Raw genomic sequence first — 20,884 nt, forward strand, 5'->3', positions numbered from 1 at the left:
CATTTTTATTAAAAATTAAGGACGTTTTTCAATTTGGAATTTCCGTAAAATCTAAAAAAAAATTAAAATATTCAAGAAAGTAGTTAAATTAGTTACAAACGTTAGCTGGGAATTAAGGTAAGCCATGTAGCCAAGATAAAAGATTACTTCCAAAAAAAATGCAAAATCGATATGCGATTGCTTTATGGCCCAAAAACCATTGATCTTGGGCCCCCATCTCTTTGGTTCGATTTATTTTCGCCAGCCATTTGGCGATGCTAATCGATGTGCATTTGTGGCTAACATCACTAAGCCGCCCACATCGGGCCGGTGGTGGTGGGGGCGTGGCATAATCACTGGCCATTTATCAAGCATGCACTTGGATGTGTGGACCAAGAAACAAGCTAAAAGATACAAGGATACAAGATTACAAGGATACTGGTGGGGAGGGGAGGGGAGGCGAGGGGATATAGCCAAAGAAACGGCAGCTGCAAGGAGTCACAAGTGAAGACCGAAGATGGCACGTCTGAGAAATGGCCTGTTTGGATCTGGGCAACAAAGTTAATTGAGCAAACCGGCCGGCGAGGGAGCAGGCCGCAGTTGAAATCCAATTTGTCTGCAAATACACAAATGATGGTCCCTGGTACTCCGGTACTCTGGCACTCCAACTCCTTGGCTCCTTCGATAGCCCGGAGTGGCCACAACCGGAACATCCTGGAGCAGCAGAAGCATTCAGGGCAGCATCATTCATCTGCTAGGACCAACAAACAAAAAAATAGAGGGATGCAGGCCGTGAAAGAAACACCAAAGGCAGACAAAGATTCTGCTCACCCCGGGCCACCACCCACCCCCCAAGGACATGAAGATGGGGGGGTGGGCCGTGGCCATCTGGTCGGCACTATCAACAACAACAACAACAGAAACTTGGCCAGCATCAACAGCAACAACATCGAGAAGGAAAGCCATCGGATACGGATCCCAGCGGGCAGCCAATTTCCCTCTCGCCCAGGACATCGCCTCTCTGCTTTGTGAATATTTCAAAAATTGCAGCAGCAAAGGAGCCACACTCAGAGAAATACTATTATAATTTATTTATTTATTTTTTATTTATTTATTTATATTTCCTTGCGCGACAAGTGAATACTTATATCTAGTGCGCTAGTCACAAGTTAATTTTTGAGGTAACTCTTGTATATTTTATTTTGCACAATATTTATTTAATCATAATCATAGAATTGTAGGCCCCTTAAATTGGAAATTATTTTCATTTAGAATTTAAATTCTAATTTTAAAGCCATTTATCTATATTTCTATTTCACATTTTTGTTTACATAGCTACTATTTAAAGAAATAAAAGGATCAAAAATATTCCTTTAATATTCCGTTTTCTAAACCTAGCAATCTATTTAAAAAAATTTGTTTTGCCAAAATCAGCATTGCATTTTCAAATTTCTAAGAAAAAGCTTACTAAATTTGTTTAGAAAGGTTAAATTATAATGTACAAAGTTAACAAAATCTTGACATACATATCAATTTATTTAAAAATTTATTTTGCTTAAATTAGCATTGTTTTTTAAAATTTCTCATAAACGTTAAAAAAAACGTTTCAATAATGTAAAATTTAGCATGTTTGCGTTTATTGATATTTTATTATTTTAAAAACTAAAATTCAAGAAGTAGCTGTTATCTAAAAATGTTGAGCATTTATTTATTTATTCGCCAACCATTTCATGTTATTAGCTGGCTACTATTTGATAAACTTAAGACTTAATATGACTTTTTATATATAAAACAAATATGTTCCATACATTTTGTGTTATTTTACGAGCCCCGATCAAAAAGCACTCCTTTTTTCGCGCAGTGCAGCTGCAGCAGGCGATGTAACATTAGTTGAATCTGAAGCTGGTGTCCTCTCTTGGCAGCGGCAGTAAAATCAACAAATTTTTCAGGCTAACAGGAATGGCAGTGGCAGTGGGGCTTAGGCCCAAATGCATTTTGTGTGGCCCCTTGGAAAATAATACCCTTCCTCCGTCTAAGTGGGCACATAGTGGCGGCATGAAACAGCGAGAGTGTAAGGGTATACAAATAATGGGATGGGATGGGCTGGAAGTCCGGGGGAGTGCGATATGCATCTGACAGCATTATGGGTAAATTTGTTTGCCTTGTAAGCATATCCTTGGCGCACACCCGGCTGGGGATATGTCTACCATCTGCCTAACAAGCCAACAACAGTTTAGTTTGCTCCACTGCCCGCTGCCCTTCATCTTTCGCCTTCTGGGAAGTCTTCCTACTTCCGTCTGGCATCTGTTTGTGGTTCTCAAAGTCCTGCAGTCCTGCAGTCCTGCAGTCCTGGTGTCCTGGTGTCCTTCTCCTCCTCCTCCTCCTAGTCCTCGTGGGCAACATGATCTGCTTCCAACTTAATCTGCATATGCGACCAAGCATCTGGACGTCGGACTCTGCCAACATAAATTGCCGGAGAACGAGGCCCGAAATCAGGACAGCCTCCGTTCTCGACTTGGCCCAATATCAATTCGCATGGAGGCAAAAGACTGGCATTCGCTGGCATGCGGAGACATCGCAATTCAAACCTAACTTCGACTGGTCTTGGTTCACCGCAAAAGCAAAACATTTAATTGGGCAACTAAAAATATGCCAAGTTAAGGCAATATTTACATGCCTTCACAATTGCTTACAAAACTTAACCATCTTAAATATAAATAATATATATATATATATATATATATATATGTATGTGGATTTGCAGAATTTGAACTCTTGTGGGTCATGTCGTGTTACGTTATCAATTATCAATCAATTTACCCCATCTCCTTTTTATGTCCCTTCAACACATGCTTGCTGTCACTTCGCCATTTTGCCGTAAATCGAAAACGTTTCCCACTCGGATCGTAAAATCCGGCCATAACCCGGGCAGCATATCAAGTGCGTTTCCGTCCGGTTCCTTTGCTGATGACTCATCAATAAAGCAAATAAAACAAGCGCAGGAGATGTTACATCTCAAGTCAAAGATATTCCACAAAAGAAAGTGGGCACATCAGCTGAATAAGGATTTCCTGGAATTTAGGTACATTTAATCAGAGTAGATATTGCAAAAATAAAAGACCGATAATCTATTGTAGATAATAAATAATTAATAATAAAATTATCGTTTGCAGCCTGGATTTCCTTTTATTATATTTATTTTAATAATTTTATATTTTCTAAGTGAATTATTGTCTTCTTTGTAACAAACATTTTAGTCCTTTAAGCTCCATCTTCTCCTTTAGTTTTAGAATTACTTCAGAACATTCTGCATCTCTTGTTGTCATTTAACACTGCACCAGATCTCGCTGGAGAATGCCCATTGGCAAACTCGCAACGCGGATGCTTTCCCAAACGAAAGATCATGCACAAGTTTCCCCTTCCGCGGCGATTTTCCTTGGCCATGTCCGAGGGATGTCCCTGAAAGCAGCCCATTTCCCATCCACCTGTGGCTGCATTTTCCGCTGGCAGGACTTTTTCAACGCTCTCCAGATCGCTTAACATTTTTTTGGGACTGCCAAAGAAGATTCTGATTTATTTTTTAAGATCAAAGAAATTATCATTCAATACATTCATACCTGCAATTCGATATCGATGGGTTTTTTTCCAGGCGTAGACAATAAAGTCGCAGTGAACTGTGCTCCGAATTCAAACTTCTACGCCTACTCCGATGTCCGCCCATCAATCCAGCCAAAAGGATGACATTGTACAGATGCCGTGTATGCTTATCCCCAAACTTTGTCACAGTTAAATGACAATAAATGTCACACAAAACGCCATAAGCACTCACACACATGTACCAGTCTACATACATACATATATATTTGGGAATATATATATAAACATATATTTATACATACACTGATAGGAGACGACAAGGACATAAAAGGCAAAAGTTGTGTTCGCCAGCGACATCAGCGCATAAAACTTTTCCTTTTCCCGGCTTTTCCTACCTTTTGGCCAGGCAACATGCTCGACATCTTTGCCGCTTGTCTCTTTCTTTTCATACCCTTGTAAAAGAAATAGATAGTATGCTAAAAAATTATATTTCAAATCATTAACTGATTTTGTACTTGTAATTAAACATTTTAGTAACGATGTTTTACATAAGGATTTTTTTTTTAATTTATTGATTTGAATTCCGTTGTTTAGGGTTTAATTTATTAAAGTACACCAAACTGAAATTTTTAGTAGCCTTTTTTTGTGGGCAAACTATTCTATGAATACATAAATCACGGTTAGGTAAAACATAAACATATCTGCATTTCTGGCAGCCCTCCCAATTACTTACTCTGTTCTTCCTGATTTCGAACCTTATAGAGGATATTTATGTAAGTAGGGTATTTAAGACGCCATTTTGTGTCATTAGTTTCTTGTTCCTTGTTTTCATTTTACTTTATTTTTATCTTATTTTTTTGTAAGTACTTAAGCCTGTGACGGAGGCACGTCATAACTTGGCCGTAAAACAGCTGACAACTCGGAGCAGAAGAGCGGGATGTGTTATGGCATCTCCTGTACAACATCTACCCTTCTCCTTCTGCCCCTGTTCGGCCATCTCTTTCTGGCCCCCGATCTGGCCTCTCTTTCTCCACCAGTTAGTTGTTTTAGTGGCTTAATGTGCTAAACAACTGTTCAACGAGGGACAAGGGGAAGGAATTGAATTCCGGCTGAATTTAAGGACTAAGAAAAGACACTCACCGGGGTTTTATAGCCCTCTCTTTCACTCCTCGCCTTCCCTTTCTCTCTCTGTACGAGTTTCTGTATGTGTATGTGTGTGTGTGTGTGGGAGTACGTCGAGAGTTGGCCGCAATAAAAAAACATCATGCGGGTAGCTGTTGCGTTGTACTATCTATCCACCTCCCATTGCAACCCGCACAAACACAAAGATAAGTACAGGCAAACCTTAGTATAACTAATTTTAACCAAGAGAAAAAATTTGTATTTTTAAGGTTTATGGCGCATAAATTATATTTAAATATTATATTTATTTTTTTTATTATCAAATTAAATATTTTTACCTCCAGGCCCGTATCCTTTACACCGTTTATTAAATCTTATTATTACATTTATTCAAAAGCTTTGAAAATGGTGCGAATTCAAGAACAATGTTTCTCAGAAAGCTTTTGGAGTATTTTTCAAATAAAAAGAGTTATTTTTCGTCTTATATAAGTATGACTGTATATGGCATCTGTAGTATCTGGCCCTTCTCGCTCAATTTGGCAAATTCCCTCATGCACTCCACTCATTTCTAGTTTGCCTACTCGAGCCTCGTTTGTCATTCATCCAACGGCCTCCGTCTTTCTTTGCTTTCTCCGCCTTTCTCCGCTTTCTTTGTGAAGACGACGGCTTTGTTTTCCCTTTTCGGTGGGGCCTGTCGTAGGCTCTGATTGTTTGTAAATAAAATCGTGAGTTTTATTGTCGCTGGGCAAACTTTGATTAAGAGCAGCGTCAAAGTATTGAAAGTGTGTATGTGGAAGCAAGCCGAAATTAAATTTTGAAGGCGACCGAGAGAGGACTACGAGAAAATCCCCCTAACTAGTTGAAAACTTTTGAACGCCACGAAAATCTGCACACACGAAATGCAGAAAAACAAATACCGAATTCGACAAACTTTACAAATTGAGAGAAATTGGCAGTTTTGACGGCATTTTTATTCGCATGCAATATTATTTCGATATTTGTTCACTTCTATGCCATTGGTGTCTGTCGCTTTGGCAGCATCTGCACTTGAAAAAAGTTTTGCATTTCATTTTAATCAATTAAAAATTTTGCATTTTAATACCTAAATTATATATAGTATTAAAACTTTAAAACCCAGGAAAAAACTTTAGTAATGAAAATTTCTTACAGAAAAATCACTTCAGAATTATAAAGCACATCTATGGTTATTCTTGTAAAGCAGTAAAAGGAAAAAATGTTTTTTTTTTTATTGTAAATACCCATTTAATACCAAAGTGTGTCCTTATATTCTTTTGAATGTTTGCTTTGTGCCCGCCTTTCTATGCGTTTGTTTTCCATTTCACCTGGGCAATTTTTTGTTCTCATCGTTGGCATTTGGAGTGCAACGTGACTCTCCGTTTGGGGGGTATATACATGGGGGTATATATATGGGGGGTATGTGACTACTGGGCGGGCGAAATACCCCCCACAGCTTTTGCATTGTTTCGACAGGGCGGACAAAACACACAAATAACTGTCAAAGTTTCAATTCTTTTCGAAAGTAAAGCACGGCTAAAAAATAAAAATGAAAAAAAAACGAATCCAAAGCAAACAACGGCAGAACAATAGTCGAACAAATTGAAAGCTTTCGATTGGTACTCCCCTATTCCGCACTTGTTTCCCCACTTTTCACTTTTGATTAAAACAGAAGCAACACAAAGTGGAATGCAAGTTGAAAAACATAAAAAAAACTAGTACTTATGTCGTTTTATAAAGAATTAAGATTTTTCTTTAATATTTATAAAAAAAAAATTGTAATTGACAGTTCTTAGTTCTATCTCAGAAATCGGTAAGATTTAGTTTTTAGAACATCTTAGACTAACAGGTAAACAAAAAACACACTTTGACCATGACGGGATTCGAACCCACAACCTCCGCATTCGAAGTCCGACGCCATATCCTTGAAATATGGTTGATTCCTATTATTTAAACATTTATTGGAGTTTCGAGCAGCCGGCCCTTATGCTTAACACCCTGTGTCGCCGGCATAAATCTAGTGGTGATGGAAGTTCTGTTTACTGGCACGTTAATATGCGTATTCTCCATAGGTCGTTTTCCTCTGAAGCCCATCCTCTCGCTGTCATGGAAAGTGCAACAGCTCTCGCTCTTTGAACAATTTTAATTATTTCCACACGCAGCAAGGTGTAATCCTGGGCGGCCGGAGTGGGGCGATACCGACCGCAGGGAGTGTGTTGGCTTTAACGGGGAATTAAGTCGGGCAACAGGAAGTCAGCAAGCACAATAATTAAGATGAGCGCTCGAGGGGCAATTATGTGACATCAACTTGCCAATTTTCACCGCCAACTCCCCATACTCCTGCTCCCTGCATATTTTATCCTGCAGACTCGCAGCTTGTAAGCGCCACAGGATAATGCGAAAGGCTTGGCCAACAGTGGGTTAAAACACGGGGCTTTTAATTGGATTTTAGCGTATTTTTCATAACTTTTTAAAATATTATATAAATTAATCAAACAAATATATAAATAAAATTAAAGAGTTTGTGTTTAAAGAAACCATTTTAGGTCCAAATATATATTCTTCACCTGTTAAGGTCCATCCAAAAATACCAAAAATTATGATTTATACGTAAATTCGTAAGAAGCTTTTTAAAGTAGTTTTTTATTGGGGAGTTCTTAATATTATTTACATTTTTATAACAAAAAAAAGAACAACAGAAAATGTTATCCCAAGTTGTTATTGAACATGCGTATTTTAATAAGTTTAGCTCCAAAATCCACTAGTTAAGTTTTTCATATTTATAGGTTTTTTTAAGAAGATATTGTTTATTCGGATTAAGTAGGCCTTTTCCCATCTGGTAACAAGTTATCATAACTTCCAAAGTGTTTGCTCACCAGTTTGGTCACTCGACTCCTAAATCTAAAATCAAAACAGACCAGATAGAAACGACACAAAACCGAGAAATAACGCAGTTTTGCCTCTTTATTAATCCAAATTTTCGACGAACCACCAGTTAAGATGAGCTCTGAACCGAATGATGGGGCTGGTGACAAGGGGGCAATAATGGATCAAGTCGCTGATGGTCACAAGAGGATGGCTTTGGATCTGGCCCTGGCCAATGTGGTGGATCTTGCCCGTCGCCTGAACCTGACCAGCGTTGAGGGCTATGGCTGCTTGGAAAGGGGGGGTGAGCCGGATGGTCAGAAGTCGGGAGATGACACCGCACGTGCTTCGTGCTCTGTGGAGCCACCAGTCGGTGGCGGTAAGAGGCCCTATTTGAAGCCCAAGCCTGGACGTGCCAGATTCCGCAGGTCGGAGGCCCGACCCCAGACACCACGTGGCGTCCAGTGTTTGACCGCCCATCTGCCGGTGCCACCGCCACCACCACCACCCTCTCCTCGCTGTCCACAGGCCTGGGAACTTTGTTCGGCACTGGATCGGGCCGAGGACATACTGAACCAGTCTGGCAAGACGGACGAACTGCTGGACCAGCTGCTGTACGAGGCCAAGGTCATTGACCAGCAGGTGATCCTTCAGGGTCGTATGCAACGGGACGTGGAGATGATCCGCTGCCTGGAGACGGAGTTCTCTGGGCGATCCATGCTCTACCTAACCGAGGCCATTCGAGCGGATTGCGAGAGCCAGCATGTCCAGGAGCTGCGCAATCGATGCATTCGCACCCTGAAACGCCACGAGGCACGGCTCATGAAGCTGGAGCTGCAGTCCGAGGTGGACGAGTTCCAGGACGAGGGCAACGGCAAGGGCACCCAAACCGATATCTATGCTTATCAGGACATGATCGTGCCGACACTGGTCGACTTCGAATTGCCATTGGATGGACAGGAACCCGGACCAGGAGCACACAAGGCAGACAGATCGGGAGCAGGCGATGGCCACCAAGGCGAGAAGAAAGTCCAGGATAAATAGCATTTAAATAAAGATAGCTAATCTACATTGCTAACGCACATAACGTACATTGCAGTGAAACGTACTTCTTTAAAAGCTATTAAGCTATGAGTAAACATATTTTCAAAAATAAAATTCCATCCAAACTGTAGTAGATGTAGCTAAACTACAGCTATGCATATACATATGTATGTATAATCAAAATAAACTAAACGCTAAGAAAAATACTTTGCAGGTTTTTAAATTTATATATGTAACTACTTTATATGGATTTACATAAAGCATTATGTAGCTTAACAATGGCTTTGGATTTATGTATAATCAAAATATGGGAGAGAAAGACTTTTCTGGTTTACAAATTTATATAACCAAATTCTTTAGAAAATACCTACATTATTTGAAAATCCTTGTGCATTTTTAATAAATTGAATATTGAGATTAAACTTAGCATGTTTAATCACATACTTGATTTCAGGTTGTTTTGTTATTGAAGATAGTAACTGGATTTGTTTTTGATTAGGAGACTGCACCACATTAATCTCTGCTTAATCAGCCTTTTGAATTTAAATTTATTAATAAATATAACAATAAATAAAGTAATGTTAATATTATAAATACTAAAAGCTTGGTCTGCAATTTATATTTATTCAAAATATAGGCAATGTTCTAAAGTATCACAAAAACCAATTTCAAATACCTCAAAATCGTAAAACAAAAAAGTATTATTTGGTTAATCCTTTCCTAAATAAAAAAAAATATTTTCAATATTTAGTAAAAAACTTTTGAATCAAAAATACCACTGTTCATTGGCAACTTTGTGTTTGCCTTTGCATCTGTGTGTGTGGAAAGTTTTCTTGTTAAGTTGCAGATTGAATGGCGCCGGTAAACACGGCGCGGAAAGTGCAGGCCTCCGGGTTGGTTTCCACTTCCCAGTCACCAGTTCGGAGATGCCAGTTTCCAGATCCGAGGACACCATGCATCCATGCCCCTGATTGAGCCAATTCCTTACTCATAACTAATTGCCAGCGTCGGCGAAGTCGAAGTCGAAGGCGAAGACGAAGACGAGGACGCTGGTAGCGGTGCAAAGTTTAAATTAAGTTGCGTGTCATAGTCGAAAAGTTTTCCACTTATTCAAAAGAGGCACGTGCTCCACTGAACACCACTCCACGGAGCAACTCCTGTCCCTCACTGGCCAACAACAACAGCAACATCAACAGCAAGATAAATAATAATAACTTCGGGCTGACAAAAATTTGCATTGCAGCTTTACGTGCAGACAAAATGACAAACAAATGAGCTATAATCTATAGAAAACTAAATAAGTTTGGCTACGTTGTAAGCCATTAAAACAGTAAAGTAATTCAAAACAATAAATCATAAAATAAAACTCAGGGGACATTTTAAAAAGGTGCTCAATAAAGGCTTATCAATACAAATCACTTTCTTCGTTCAAGGTTTTTCCACAAAATCTAAAGCGAATTTTCAACTAATAAATAGGTTTCTTTTATTTAGAAATTTAATCAAATGCATAACATTTAAATGGAATTTTCTCTGTATGTGCAATGTAAGTCCTTCAATTTCTTACCGCCATTACACACATTTGTTTGGTTTTATCACGCTTTATCTTAGGATAATTTCCAGTTGATATATGTAAATGTCATACCATCGAACACTGAGTAACACTTGAGTGGACCATCTCTTCAGTTTGTTTTCACCTTCGGCTGCGGCGTCGTCGATGGCGACTCATCGAAGTCCAGGTAATCGGCGTAGTCCCGTCGCTTGGACAGCGCCAAAGTCCAGGAGATGATCCACAGGGGCAGGAAGATCGTGCAGATGACAAAGTACAGCCAGTTGCCATAGATCTGGAAATGGAAAAATTCATATTAAACATAAGTACTTTAGGATCTTTAAAAATAAATGTAGTTAACCGCCAGTTTATTACTAGGTTACAGACTTTTATTTTATTATAAATATTTATATTTAAGAACCCAAAAATGCCCAAGTTTTATATGGTTTGTAATTCTCTAACTATGTTTCACCATATATAAAAATATAATAAAATAGCTAGCTAGGTATGATTAATATTAATGTTGTAGGTAAGGAACGTTAACCGGAGATTATGTAAACAGTATAATTTTTAGATATTTTGTATTAAAGCTGCTGTATTTGAACCTGTGCTTATAATTTTGTTAACAGTTTATATTTTGTATTAATTTTAAACTAAGCTAATTCGTTTTAACAAAATGAGAAGATTAACTTTTAAACTTTATAATCTGGTTATAACTTAGAGTTATAATAACAGGTTGATCACATATCGTAAGACAAAAATAATGTAGTAAACTCACCACGGAATCGATGAGCCCGTAGGCCGAGGCATCCATGGCCGCGGTGGCCGCCCTCAGCATGATCTTCTGCAGCGGCAGCTCCGGGAACTGGTAGAATGTCATGGCCAGCACGATCACATAGATGACCATCATGGGGTTCATGACCAGCGTGACCAGGCGGATCGAGTTCCGCAGCGTGCTGCGCGAGTTCTCCTCCTTGGTCTCCAGCGAGATGACCAGCGGCACCGTAAGCACGGCCGCAAAGAATCCCAGGGCGAAGTTGAGCAGCCCGATGACGATCAAGGCGCAGCCATAGATCAGCAGGAAGGCCACGTGCAGCAGCTCCAATCCTCCGGGCGGCAGAACGACCACAAAGGGCAGGATGAAACCGATGAGGGACAGGAAACTCAGCACTGAGGTGGTCAGCGGTGCGGCGCCCATGGGAATCTCGAGGAAGTACTGCTGCAGCGGCAGCACGTTGCACAGGAAACCGATTAGCAGGGTGGCCGTGAGGTAGATCAGCACCGAGCCATATGGCAGCTCAAATTTATCCGCATCCGAGTCCGTCTCGAGTTGCATTTCCTGCTCCTGCTCCGGCTCCAGCTCGTGTTCCAGTTCCGGCGCCCTGACCAAACCCGCCGCCGTTTCCAGTTCGGCATTGGTCGCCGGCAGCGTGGACCACGTTAGGTAGGCCTTCACAAAGGCACAGGCCACCAGAGCCACCAATGCGGGCATATAGTCCCCGATGGAGATGTACCGGTCATTGTTGACGATCACATAGAAAAAGAAGCTCTGGTGGAAGCGCTCCAGCAGATTGTTCAGGCTCCTGGCAATGCCCTCGATGGCTTTCAGCAGAGGCACCGCCGCCGAGCCCGGACTTCCCTTCAGCGTGGCATGGGTGGCCCGCCGATTGGCGGCTATGGTTAGGGCATCAATACGATAGCGGTGGAACAGCCCGTGATTGCCGTTGGGCACGCCCGACGACTGGCTGGCCAGCATGGCCAGCATCTGGCGAAGATTCTGCTCGAACGCGGACTGACTGTGGCGGCGCTTCTTGCGCGGTGCCTGCTTATAGCCAGAGGCGATGCCCTCGCGGGCCATAATCCGCTGCACCAGATTGAACATGTCCAGATTGGGCAGCTTGCCGTTCAAGCCCTCGATGCGCACATCCACATGGTCGATCTCCAGGTCCTGGACTTCAATGTTGAGGGCCGCTTGCAATGAGCCAGCGCGGGCGGGCAAATTGCCGGGACGCAGATACGCCTTGCTCACGTCCAGATCCCGATCCCCGTCGTGATAGGCCTCCAGCCAGGCCTGCATGCCCAGCTGCTCCTGTTCGGTGACCAGAAAGATCAGATCCTTGGCCCAATAATTCTTGCGCCGCGCAAAATCTGCAAAAGCCAGCAGCAGCGGCACGCTGGCCGAGATGTCCGTGTGCACAGAGCTGGCGGCGCGATAGGGAGCGGCGAAAACAATGCCCTCCGTGGAGGCAATCCTCGGTGCCCTCAGTATCCCATAGATGTTCTTGCCGTGATACTCCTTGCCGCCGCCAAAGGGATAGCGCAGCGTGTAGTTGTGCGTGTGCGTCTCCAGCCCGAACTCGTTCATCTTGGCCGCAATCCAGGCGTGCGGCGTGGTGGATAGGTGATCCTTGCGCTCGCGCTGCAGCTCCTCCAGCAGCTGGATGGCCAGCCGATTGGCATCGATGCGGATCTCCGGGTAGACTAGGCCTGTTCAAGGGGAAAGCACTTGATAATAGAGGTCTTCCTTGGGCAACAGTGGAAACATTGGAAACATTGGAAACACTGGATAAAACGACATGGCACCCACCTGGGGAGAGGGCATTCTCGGAGAGATATGTGCCGTGGTTGAACTCCGGCAGCGCCAAACAGAAGAACCAGGCCACACCCGCCACATACAGGGCGTAGCACACTTTGCGGACATGTCGCGCCAGTCCGTCCACCAGTTTGCTCTGCGTCGATATCGACGGATCGGACAGGAGGCCCATTTTCGGTCCCGCGCAGCTATATCCTGTATATATCCCCAATCACAACAACAAAATTTGGCTACCCGGCGAATTGGAGCTCTTTCGATGCGGGCGCTATCGATAACGTGTTCGATAGCAATATCGTTATCGGTTGGACGGACATGCTCGTTAGCGAGGAGCAAGTTTGCGATAGTTCTTAGAGCTTTTTAAATTATAAATCAAATAATCATATTTATATATATGTATATATATATTTATTTCATATTTTTAAATTTTATTTAGGCTTACTGCGCATTAAATTACAAAATTTAGATTAAAGGGAATATATAAATAAGAGAATTAATTTTGCTTGATGGACCTTAAGGCCACAATATTTATTAGTTCTGTGCAAAAATATTTTGTATTTTTATTATGGCTGGCTCCATATATATACTTTTGTTAAATTAAATGTTTTTATTGCCGTTTCCCTAGAAGATTAAAATTATTGTGACAGATTAATAAATATTGTCCGATTAAATATACCTGCATAAATAATGGTTTGACGAAGCTTTGATTGCATTATCATATTTTATTATAATAATATATTAATTGGTTTATTGTTGATAATCAAGTCAATTAAAACGAAAATCATTTCTGATAAATTTTGAATGTTCTCCGTTTCTCGGTTTTTATTAGATTTAATATAAAGTAAATGTATTCAAGTTGTATGTTACAGATAAACATGTATTAATAAAATATAATCAAACTGGTTGACTTTGTGTGCAGAAGTATTCTTTCCTTTTTTTTATTCACGACGTTAATGTAACGAAAAACGTATTTAAGACAGGACACACAAATATACTTATTGTCTTCAAAAAAAAAAAAACACAAACGTTTATTGTTATTAGATTCTGTTTAAAGTCCTTGGATTTCTGAAAATATAGCTGCTTGAGGTTTTATGATTAAGCAGACTTTTGATATTCGTTTGCAGTTGGCAAATATTAAAGTAAATAATGAAGTAATACATTCAAATTGCTTACATTTATATCTTCAGATGATTTAGCTCTACTTTAAATAACTATTTCGTAAATAAGAGTTTTTACACTTGCTTCGAATACTAAGGGTTACAACAGCCTATTGACTACGAAAAAAAAAATTTTGGCGTAACTAAGAGTTTTTACATTTGCTTCAAACAACAAGGGTTACAACAGCCTATCCGTAAGGTTTTCCCTATCAACTATGAAAAAAAACTGAAAACCAAATGTTTGAACAAAACGTAACTCAAGTTTTTCATTGCTTATTGTTTTGAATGCTCCAAATGCTTCAGTTTTAAGTCAGAAAATCTATATAGTATGTACTCTTATGGCTCCTTAAAAATATGAAAAAAAAAGTGTCTTAATCTTCATCATCGTCTATAACAATAATTTGCGATGATAGCAGGACGGGGTCCCGTGGTTCCGTATGCTAGCCGGAACTGCCCGGAACTCTGGCCACTGCCGGCGCACTATGGGGATTCCAGACGAGGTAATCGGTGTCGATGGTCAGCTTGGGCTGCTTGAACTGCGGCAGCTGGAGGTGATCGTGAATGGTCTTGGCCGTAACGCAGATGACATTCTGGCCCTTCCAGTACTTGATCATCTTCATGGACTGCAGCGTGTAGATGATGTCGTCGTGGGTGATGCCACTCATGTCGCTCAGTTCCTTGATTGTGGTCTGCTCCGGCGAGCAGCGGTTCTTCATCAGATCCAACAGGGTGTACGCCCAATAGCTGCGGTAGCTTAGCCTCCCGAGATCCGACAGCGGCTTCTCCGGACTCCCGATGACGCCCTCCTTGCGCGACAGCTCATAGCTGAAGGCAATGAGCAGCTTACCGAAACCCTTGCGCTGATGCGGCGGCAGGACGAGGATGCAGGCCACATTGTTGTTGTCCAGTGACTTCTTCTCCTTGGAAAAATAGCCCACAATGTGGCTACCCTCCTTGTCCGTCTCGCAGAGGATGTAAAAGAAAAACGGATCCATATCGAAGTACAACACCTTGTGGTCCAAAAAGAGCTTGGCCATCAGGCAGAGCAGCTGGCAGTACAGTGACTCCTCCTTGCCGTTCACCTCGTAAATGGATATGTTGCCCTTACGGTAGATCTCCCTGCCCGGTGGACGCCTCTTCTTGCAATCGTACAGATGGTAGGCGTAGCTATTCCTAAATCGCATATACTTCAAGCAGTACTCGCACACATACAGAGTCCTCGCCTTGCCGTATTCCTCGGGAAAGGGACTAAAGTACCAGGTGTCTATCTCGTAGTTGCCAAACTGCAGCTTATCAATGTACTTGATCTTGGTGATGGACTCGTGCTCCTTCTCGAGTGCCGCCTGCGAGGCGGTCAACTCAGCATGGCTCTTCTGCACGTGGTTAATCTCGTCGTAACGCCGCTTCTGGTAACGTGTCATCTTCCGGTCGCTGTAGTCATAGCGATTGTTCTCGCAATAGGACAGATAGTAGTCCTTGTTACCCGCTCGCTTCTGGCGCTCGACGGAGGAGGCCGCTGCCGCTGCGGCCGCCTGTTGGGCCAGCATCTCACGGCTGGTGCTGGGCTGATCGGGGGCCAACGGTGGTGCCGGCAGGACAGTAATGCCGCCCAAGTCATCCGCGTTGTCCGAGATGCGGTGCCTGCCCACCCAACCGTCCAGACGGCGATTCAGGCCCACATAGTGCACGTAATACTCATCCGGAGAGGCCGCATTCTCCGTAGCTCGCGATTGCAGCACCTGGCCGGCGTGCACAGTGCCATCGTCGCGCCGAATATAATAGATCTTCTCCGGGTTCTCGTTTATATCGATCTTCTGCATCAGCGGATCGCCGCCCGTTCTGATCACCGTCTCCCTGGAGGTGCTGTCGTGCGTGTCCAGGGTCAGCACATCGTCCTCGTCCTCCTCCTCCTCCTCGTCGTCGTCCTCGCTGCTGCTCGTCTCGCTGCTGTCATCGGAAATGGCCTCGACATTGGCGCCGAGCACGGTTTGGCTGGGCAGCACGGTCGGTGGTGGCATGTAGCGCTGGCGGGGATCGCGGGGCGCCGCCTGGCGGGCGAGTGGTTGCTGCACCTGGTGCTGGGTGCCCTCCTGCATGTAGCGAACGCGCATCGAGGACAGGCGCTGGCGGGGATCGCGATGGGTTGTGTCCTGCGAGCCGTGACTGCGCATATGGCTGGACTGGCCAACGCTGGGTGGTTCCTCGCCATCGTCGGTGGGCGAGGCGGGCGTTTCGGGGACTTCATCCTCAACAGGCATCGGAAGTGGTGCAGCCTGCGGTATTCCCAGTTGGGATGCCCCCTTCAGGCGAAGTGGAGCGGGTATGGTGACCACCTCGGTGATAATGGCCTTGGTGGGCGCATCGGGATCTATGACGTAGTCGTTGATGTTGGAACCACTGCCATAGTCACTGATGTCCGCCACAGAGATCATCTTTTTTGGAGCAGGCTTATCCTCGTTGTCAACCTCCACTTCCTGCTCTTGCTGGAGATCCCGATCCTGCTCCGGCTTCTTCTCCTGCTCCTCATTCTGGGCCTGCTCTTGCTCTTCCTGCTCTGCAGGAGTCGTCTCGTCCGCCTCGCTTATATTGTCGTATCGTGAGGAACTGGAGCCACTGCCATAGGCATTGATGTCGGCCACGCAGATCACAGTATTGGAAGAGGGATCATCCTCGGTGTCCAAGTCCCGGTCCACCTCCATTTCCTGCTCTTGTTGGGCAACCTGACCCTGATTCTGTTCCGGCATATTCACCTGCTCCTGATCCTGAGCCTGCTGCTCCTGCTCCTGCTGCTCCTGCTGCTGTTCCTGTTCCGGAGGCGCCTCCTCCGCCTCGCTGATATCGTCATAGCGCGAGGAACTGGATGTGCTAGTGGAGCTGTTCGAGGTGCTGCTCGTGGGAGTGCTGTCCTCGGAAATGGGACTGATGTCGCGTTGCAGCCGCTTCGCTGGTAGCTCCGACTCCAATGTCTCCTCCACCTGGACACCACCACTGAGGTCCAGCGACTGTTCCGCCGACTGATCCGAGCCGCTGACATCCAGACTGGCGCTCAATTCGGCGGCCGCATCTTCGACCGGCGTCCTCGGTGGACCGCCCTCTGTGTAGTCATCCGCCGCTTGCTCCTCCTCCGGCGGCTGCACCTCCGCGTGGCCCACGCTGGGCGTCTGTTCCAGCTCCGCATCAGACATAGTTGCCGCTAGATTCCGATTCCTCTAATTGCGTGTTATTTTCACTTGTTTGTCACACGAAATGAAATGCTTGCGTTACAATCGGCTTTAGGAGGTATCTATCGATATATTTCATCGGCAGCTATACGCCAGTGTTGCCAGCCTAGCTTTTTATTTCTTAAGACAAATGCTATACAAAATCGAAAATTCTAGCCTTTTTCTCTGTAGCAAAGTTTTTTCGCATTTTCTTTAATATACAAAAAAAAAAAAATTTAAATATATATAAGAACTGAACAACAATTTTCTTATTATTTTTACAAATTTGTTTTAGCCGTTTTAAACGATGTTTCGTCAGCTTCAGAATTTTAGTGATGTTGGCAACACTGCCATTCACTAACGAAATGTCCGTTATCGATTTGAACTATCGACGACATTTTTGGCGCTTTTGAAACTCAGGTTCTAGAATTTTCTCTTTAATTGAATTTTTCCAAGAAAGAAGGGAATTCATGGAAAAAGCGCGCGACTTATTAGTTCCAGCTTAACTTGCATGTCATTTCCTTGTTTTTACGAGGGTGTCCAAATAAAAGCAAATAAGCAGCCGAGGTTTTAGTTACAATAGCGTAGTAACTACTTGAACTTAAAAAAAGTTAAATACTAGTTAAATTAAAAAAACGGTTTAATGACTTATTTTCTATTGCAAAGATATGAATTAAATGTTTATTTAACATTCTATAACCGTAATTGGGTATATTTCTATAGTTTTTTAGTTCATAAACAACATTTTTGTGAATGAGAATTTTGTGAATTATAATATTTGTGTATTAATATTTTTTTATTATTTAGATTCCTCCCCAATTTAATAATATAATTTTCTATTAAAGACATTGAAACCCTCTAACCAAAGACCAATAAGAGTGTTTTTGCAAATTTTTATTGAACATCTATCCTACAGAAATAACGCGCAAACAATTATTGGTAGTTTATGTATGTATATTGCTAAATACAGACAGCTAAAAGCACGGTATGAATTTGGAATTCTTAAAAAATCTTAAATGCATCGATATAACAAATGAAGAGTCGAGTTTTCTCTGACGTGAGGGTCTTGCAATATGCAGTATGCAAATATGCAGAGACCATTACATAACCCCGTCGAGTATAGATCAGATCGTGGGTTCCGTACATAAATAAGTTATATATCTATATAAATGTGACGCGTGTTTGCTATGGCCACCGTTTCGACAATAAGGATTTAGATTTGGATTTGCATCACATCAAGTGTTGACTAGGATGATCCCGATGATCCTGTCCAGACTAGCGTAGGTTAAGCTGCCTTTGCTGGCCGCGATCGTAGAATAGCAGATAGGCGGGGACGCTCAACACCTCGTCGATGCTCACCTCCCGCACAATCGTATCGGATGTGTAGAACCATCTGCGGGAGTGAGGAAAATACGTGTTTATGTATGGATTACACGAAAAGTACTGACCAACTCACCGATGTGCATTCCGCAGCGAACCACGCCTGTAGGTCACAAAATGTCCGCTGTTCGCCTCGCCCGAATGAACCACCACGGCCAGCAGGCGATACAAATTCTTGGGGAACATCGTGCCGAATCCCTCGCCGCCGCCCACGCCATTGTTCATCGGCAGGCTGGTGGAGTAGAGCGACATCGTCGAGCCCCAGGGAGTGCCAGCCTGAAAGCAAGAAGGAATTTACCAAAGGTTTGCTTTAAGGTATATTTTTATAGGTTAGTAAGTTAAAACATAATTTTATTGAGGTTATAGAATAACAAACCGCTTTTAGATTATCAGAAAATATGATTAACAGTTTAGTACTCTCTTAACTGATTAAAAATAAGATTAAAACTAAGCAATACTTAACTCAAAAATATGTAAATTTAAGAATATTGAAAAGTCTGTTTGCACAAAATAGAAAGAGAAAGACCAATTCAATTCATTTCTGGGGTATATGTATAAATGATTGTTATTAAACATAATATATAAAACATTTAATGACTAAATATTAAAGATTCCCAACAAAATGCTTTGATCTCAAGCCATTAAGATTGAATTAATGCATATTATTGCATTAGGTTGATGGATTTGTAAGTCTTTTCCAAGCATTTAAGAGTAAATGACTTGAATTTAACTAAAGCTCTCACCTGGCTGTTGAGATGCGGCTGGACGAAGCTATATGGCGCCATGGAGAGGCTCTCGGGGAAGTGTACGTAGTCCTGTCGCTTGCAGACCTGCCCAGTTGGCAGCCACACCGTCCTCGCCACATGGATGCACAGGCAGGCTGGCAGTTTGGCGAACGTAACCGATTTGGTGTGCGTGGTCGTCTCGTTGCAGGAATCGCACTTGACATCGCTCAGATCCTCCGATGTGATATAATCGCTGAGCAAATGGCCCAAACTCAGGCCAGTCCTGCGCTGCGGCGGCAGATTGAGGGTGATGCTATCGAACTTGTCATACCGCACCGCCGACTTGGAGCCGCAGCCATTGCACACGATCTGGGCACCCATGGCGCCCTGAAACGGATGCGCCACCTGGCTGGGCATCATGTTGGACCAGATGGACACACGTCCGGGTCCGCGATGCAGGCGCTCCAGTGAACGACACGAACTGGACACGCGGCGATTGAGGTTCTCCTCCTGGGATTGTGGTTGCCGCGGACGCGACATACGCTCCCCGCCCAACGTGGGCGTGGCCAACGACTCCAACTCACTGGCCAGCGGAAAGCCAAAAGGTGTCCCGGGTGAAACAGCGTCCAGGAGCAGGGAGCCCAGACGATCGTTGCCCTCGCGTTCGCAAACGGAGGCCGGTGAATCCGGCGTGTGCGCCTCGGAACGCACCAATCGCTGCAAACTGGTGCTCTCATCGTACTCCATGTTCAGGAAATCGGTGAGCATGGCACTCGACGGCCTGTTCGGTTGATCGCCGATCCTCTGGCTGGCTCCTAGACCCGCTGCCATGGAGCTAATCGGCCGGAAGCCACCAATCGGAGTGGCTGTGCCGGCAAAGCTGCTCGTCTCATCGTTGTCCGATGGCAGAGCATCCGATAGACAGCCCAAGGGCTGTGGGCGTATGGTCTCCTCCTCGAGGGAGGACAATAGCACATGGAACAGCTCGTGGGCATCGTGCTCCTCCTGCGGAATGACCCAGCCCAAGGCATTTAAGGCCCGCAGCACCGCGCCCGGGGAGTGGGGATCCCCACGCAAGGTGGCATGGGTGCCATTGACCACCTCCAGGGTGTTCAGCATCGAGGTGATCAAACTCCTTCGATCCGGTGAGGCATTATTGTATAATTGCAGCCAGGCAATGAACTGGGGACAGGCGGCCATCGCCTGGAGCAGGGTGTTCAAGAAGCAAGTTCTTCCGAAGTTGTGGAGTCCGGCAATTTGACCGCGTCGTTGGCGCAACCGGGAACCTGAAAATGTGAGCGTTACTGGGAATACTCTTTCGGGTCCATATATTGGTCTACTCACCCGAGGGACCCCAAAAAACAAAGGCTCCCACAACGGCGGCCACCGTAACTCCGGCGGCCATCAAAATCTTTTCGCTCTCCATTGATTTCAAGTGGTTTTCCGGTTCCAAAAACCTACAGCATGGAGGCCGCGAGTCCGGGAACTCCTGATCCCGCTACAACCACAAACAGAGCACCGTTGCCAAAACGAAAAAACTGGTCAATTTTGCCCGAAAAATGTTGTGTCTGTTTGTGTGTTGTAAAGTAATTCGTTTCTCAACACCTCGCAACACTGGCACACAGTGCAATTATCGCTATCGTTGCGGGACGAAAATAATCAAT

General features: G+C 43.8%; 5 protein-coding genes across 5 annotated transcripts; 1 reads left to right on the top strand and 4 right to left on the bottom strand.

The window, feature by feature from the left end:
• Positions 1 to 3,196: 3,196 nt before the first annotated feature.
• LOC108140775 lies at positions 3,197 to 3,689 on the bottom strand. Its single transcript, XM_017263766.2, has 2 exons — positions 3,597 to 3,689; positions 3,197 to 3,532 (listed from the first exon to the last, which is right to left on the bottom strand). Exon 2 carries the CDS (start codon positions 3,520 to 3,522, stop codon positions 3,277 to 3,279), a length of 246 nt encoding a protein of 81 aa, XP_017119255.1. The 5' UTR covers positions 3,523 to 3,532; positions 3,597 to 3,689; the 3' UTR covers positions 3,197 to 3,276.
• A 3,874-nt stretch (positions 3,690 to 7,563) lies between these two features.
• Positions 7,564 to 8,828, top strand: LOC108140699. The gene has a single exon (XM_017263656.2). The coding sequence runs from the start codon at positions 7,714 to 7,716 to the stop codon at positions 8,620 to 8,622; it is 909 nt and encodes a 302-aa protein (XP_017119145.1). The 5' UTR covers positions 7,564 to 7,713; the 3' UTR covers positions 8,623 to 8,828.
• A 1,252-nt stretch (positions 8,829 to 10,080) lies between these two features.
• Positions 10,081 to 13,037, bottom strand: LOC108141409 (glycosylphosphatidylinositol anchor attachment 1 protein). The gene is made up of 3 exons (XM_017264776.2): positions 12,756 to 13,037; positions 10,947 to 12,655; positions 10,081 to 10,463 (listed from the first exon to the last, which is right to left on the bottom strand). Exons 1-3 carry the CDS (start codon positions 12,931 to 12,933, stop codon positions 10,302 to 10,304), a joined length of 2,049 nt encoding a protein of 682 aa, XP_017120265.1. The 5' UTR covers positions 12,934 to 13,037; the 3' UTR covers positions 10,081 to 10,301.
• A 512-nt stretch (positions 13,038 to 13,549) lies between these two features.
• Positions 13,550 to 17,189, bottom strand: LOC108141213 (males-absent on the first protein). The gene has a single exon (XM_017264466.2). The coding sequence runs from the start codon at positions 17,098 to 17,100 to the stop codon at positions 14,356 to 14,358; it is 2,745 nt and encodes a 914-aa protein (XP_017119955.1). The 5' UTR covers positions 17,101 to 17,189; the 3' UTR covers positions 13,550 to 14,355.
• Positions 17,190 to 17,994: 805 nt separating this feature from the next.
• Positions 17,995 to 20,821, bottom strand: LOC108141403 (ubiquitin carboxyl-terminal hydrolase 30 homolog). The gene is made up of 4 exons (XM_017264764.2): positions 20,565 to 20,821; positions 19,239 to 20,506; positions 18,572 to 18,771; positions 17,995 to 18,508 (listed from the first exon to the last, which is right to left on the bottom strand). The coding sequence occupies exons 1-4, from the start codon at positions 20,644 to 20,646 to the stop codon at positions 18,391 to 18,393; spliced, it is 1,668 nt and encodes a 555-aa protein (XP_017120253.1). The 5' UTR covers positions 20,647 to 20,821; the 3' UTR covers positions 17,995 to 18,390.
• Positions 20,822 to 20,884: the final 63 nt, after the last annotated feature.

Source organism: Drosophila elegans, unplaced genomic scaffold, assembly GCF_018152505.1.
Source record: "Drosophila elegans isolate 14027-0461.03 unplaced genomic scaffold, ASM1815250v1 contig_149, whole genome shotgun sequence".
In the NCBI taxonomy this organism is placed as follows: domain Eukaryota; kingdom Metazoa; phylum Arthropoda; class Insecta; order Diptera; family Drosophilidae; genus Drosophila; species Drosophila elegans.